Source organism: Sinocyclocheilus grahami, unplaced genomic scaffold, assembly GCF_001515645.1.
Source record: "Sinocyclocheilus grahami isolate Dianchi unplaced genomic scaffold, SAMN03320097.WGS_v1.1 scaffold119.1, whole genome shotgun sequence".
Classification (NCBI taxonomy): Eukaryota; Metazoa; Chordata; class Actinopteri; order Cypriniformes; family Cyprinidae; genus Sinocyclocheilus; species Sinocyclocheilus grahami.
Window position 1 is genome coordinate 1,056,479 of NW_015505298.1, and position 3,949 is coordinate 1,060,427.

Genomic DNA, 3,949 nt, shown 5'->3' on the forward strand with positions numbered 1-3,949 from the left:
TCCCCCTAGCGTTCTCGACGCAGCTCGAGTTCCTGAAGAGGAACTGGAGTTGAGTGTACATTAAACAGAAATACTGTTAAGTAAGTTTGCTCCATAGTCCAATTTAAACACACACGCACACGATTCCTGCTTCAAAGAGAAAGAGGATCTGAGCAGTGGTCAGTCATAGAAAGTGAGCCATTGTTTTGTATTGTTCTTTTGGATTGTTTCAATAAACCATTTTTTTAAGCATATTGCATAAGGTGGCAGCTGTTTTTGCTTATTTTGTCTAATTGTTACAACTTACCCCAGCATGTACCCCCGCAGTGGGATAGATTATAAGGCACACCATGTATTTGACATCAGCTTGTAAGAGCTGTGATACTCTTGCAGAGGTTTGAATTGGTGCCTTTTGTAGTAAACAAATGTGGGTGCTTTGTATAAAAGTTTGAGCACCCTAGCCCAAAAATCCAGCGAGTTACAGATTCTGTAACAAAAAGCGTTACAACTATACCTGGTCTCCCTTTAAATGTCGACCCAACCATTGTATGAATTATCCATTTATTGCATTCGTATTTGAATTGCTCAAGTCTGTCTTGACAACTGTGTGAGAAAAAGCGTTTATGCCTCAAGTAGCAGGTTCTAGAATGAGCATCATGTTCGGTTGAGGAGATGCGGAGAGGAGAGTGGTCCAGCCGTGAGTCACAACCGTGACGCAGACAGAGAGAAGGGCAAGGCGCAGCATCCTCTCCATCCTCCATACCACAACAACGACTGACAAAAGAGGGGGGAAGAAATCGCGACTTTGAGGCTTGTTATCAGGTAAGAAGGATATTATATCGCTGCATCAAGTATCTGAAATGTTCGCAAAATATAGCTGGCCATCTTGTTTTTCCGCGTAAGAAAAACAGCCTGCTTGTTTTTCATGTGCTGCGTGATGGAGCGTCCATGTTTTCTTGTTGACACAGGGCAAGACTGACATGCTTCATAAGGGAATACGAAAACACACTGCATCTGTTTTTATATATTTAGTCGCGAGATACAAATTTTAGATGAATCAATAATATTGTGAGATTGAAGACTGTCTCGATTTCATTTGTGCACGATCCATTTCTGAATACGCCCCTTTTTTGGTAGAAAGCGCAAGAGTAAAATACAAATTAAATATTCAGCAGCTCAGATATCCTTTAAATTATATTAATCCTTTAAATGATATAATAATAGTCTTATATAATAGTCTTATGCTGTTATTTATTCCAGTTTTTGTGTATAAAATGAACGATTCAACTGTACACAGATATTATCATAATTTGCAGTTTATATATACAGTACTTAACTGTTATGAAATATTATTATGTGGTTGCATATTATTGTCTTATTGGTCTATTTTCCATTATGAAGTAGAGAAAGCTTTGAATCTTAACCTTGCAGCCATTATGAAAATTAACAGAAATAATGGTTTGATTATTGATAGCATTTTCAAAAAGATTTGAATTCTGATTGAAGTGCCAGCTATCATTACAAGACACAAAATTTGTTACCATGTGGCCTGTTTGTTTAACTGACATCTCTGTAGTGTGTAAACACCATCCTGTCTCCCACAGTCTGATGCAACTGAAGGACATTGAAAGCACTACCACAAACTTCTAATGTGTGAGCTTATTCCAGAAGCAATTAAAAACCTTTTGAGGAATACATAATGTATTATTAAAATGAGCGAGTGATACTGAAGCTCATATTCACTTTGATCATTGCTCTGATGAAATGGTAGGCCTATTCAGAACAGATCAGATACTGGGTATCTAGACATTTCATTAAATATGCATTATAAGGAATCACAATAATAGCTCAATAAGATCTGATAAATTAATCATAGAAAATACATTTTTACAGAACAAAATCTAAACTCAGTTGAGGAGTAAAATCTGTTATATAAGATCATGATTAATGGGCTTTTGAAGGTAGCCCATTAATAAGTATTTTGATTTTATTATATGTCAGTGGTAGTTCATTCCAATGGATCAATGTTTTTTCTCTAAATAACATGAACTTGCGATGCAGTGTGGTTTCAATATTCTCTTTGGTCACATAGATTGCAGGCATTTCATATACTGATGTTAATAACCATAACATATATCAGTTGCATGAAAAATACTACATGTCTGCTTTCCAAATATTTGGGGAAACTTCCAGATGAATTTGATAAAACAATGTAGGACACATGCTGTATTGTTGGGCTAAGTCTAGCATTCTCCAATTAATTCCCTGAATGTTTTTTTGATGGCTGACTGAGCAGAAGACAGTTACAGGCATCTGAGATATCAAAGTAAATTGCAATGACTTTTATATTCAGCATGGGTCTCCAGTAAGATGTGGCTTGTGAGGTCCGGTCTCTCCTCTGTTCCAACAGACTGTGCTATAGAAGCAGTGAGCCACTCATCCGCTCCTCAAGTCTCCATACTAAACATAGAGCATCGCTGGGAGGGATAACTGTGGCGTAGAGGTTCATGATCATATGTCTCATATCACATATATTCACTGTTGTTTTTGAGCAGTGATCAAACAAAAGGAATTTTGAGAGTGTTGAAGAAGGCTCAGTTCATTTAGGGTGTGTTTACACTTGGCAGGTTTGGTTTGATTAAAACAAACTCTGGTGCGAATAGCTCTGTTAGTGCGGTTCAATTGAATAAGGGTGAACGCTTGGTAGGATCTGCTTTCAAATCTCTGGTGCAGTTTGATTGATATATGTGTGCAACATGGACCAAAGACATCTAAACGAACCCAAAACAGGATGTGATATCACAGGATGCAACCTGGTTGTATGTTGCACATTACAGTTCAGTGCACGCATCAACCGCCGTCTCCTTACAACAGATCTCTGTGTACAACGGAGGAATTCATGGCATTGTTTTTAATGCTTTACACATTTTATAAGCTCTTCATTAGTTGATCAGCTGGTAAAAATACCACCCTATGTTCACACATTAAGTGAGCGCGTTTGCTTTGCACACAACATTGATTTGGATGTTTGGTAAAGTTACAAAAAATACATCACAAAAGCTGTCCAATTAGGTTGTGACTATATCTTTTTGCCTTTTGTTTTGTATCTTTAGGTTAGGTGTTAAAAATCACAGTGTGAACGCTAAGCGAACCTAAATTTATTCTTTTCTTTTTTGGTCTGGACCAAAATAATGTCAAATTAAATCAAGAAATTGCTAACGAGTTATCATTAGTGGGTTGATTTTTTTTCTACACTACTTTGCTTTCACATTGCGAAAAGTGCATTTTTAATTTGAGTGTATTATTGGCCAGAAAAAAAAAATCATTTTATGAGCACATGTCTATAAAAGTTATGAAATTGCACTCTGTATTGTTATTTTTAACTATGCATTTTTAATGTACAGGCCCAATCACATAAGCAGAATGACTAAAGAGGAAACTTCTGAGGTGGAAGAGGCCCAGCCGGCCTCTGAGTTCATCAGCCCTGTTCATGAACCCCGCAAGAAACCGATGGTGCATCCATCTGCACAGGCTCCACTGCCCAAGGACTATGGTGGGTTCCTCATCCTAGCAGTCAGATCTATCCAAATATATTACAGAGAACAAGAAGAAATCTTAAGCTATAAGTTACTAAAATTCCACAGCATAATGTAGTGATAATAAATCCCTGTATTTATGTCCTCCATTTTATTATATTATTATATCTATTATAGTGTTTACCTTCTTTGATCCAAATGATCCGGCCTGCATGGAGATTCTGACAGACCCTCGGACCACAATCCCAGAACTGTTCGCCATCATCCGCCAATGGGTTCCACAAGTTCAACACAAGATCGACATCATAGGCACTGAGGTAATAAAGCTTTAAGTATTTATCTGGAGTTGTCAGCGGTATAGACAGGAAACCTCTCGAAAATGTGGGCATTTAACAAAACGTATTTATGCAATCTTTTACTTAATGAATGAAGAC

The 3,949-nt window shown here is 37.3% G+C and overlaps 1 protein-coding gene across 1 annotated transcript in view; it reads left to right on the forward strand.

Moving 5' to 3' along the window:
• LOC107589743 (CAP-Gly domain-containing linker protein 3-like) overlaps window positions 1-3,949 on the forward strand; it is a 16,161-nt gene that overhangs the window by 5,215 nt on the left and 6,997 nt on the right. Inside the window, exons 2-4 of the mRNA XM_016278265.1 lie at window positions 703-801; window positions 3,384-3,532; window positions 3,693-3,832. Of these exons, the coding sequence (XP_016133751.1) occupies window positions 3,403-3,532; window positions 3,693-3,832 (270 nt within the window). The 5' untranslated portion in view covers window positions 703-801; window positions 3,384-3,402. The remainder of the gene's footprint in view (window positions 1-702; window positions 802-3,383; window positions 3,533-3,692; window positions 3,833-3,949) is intronic.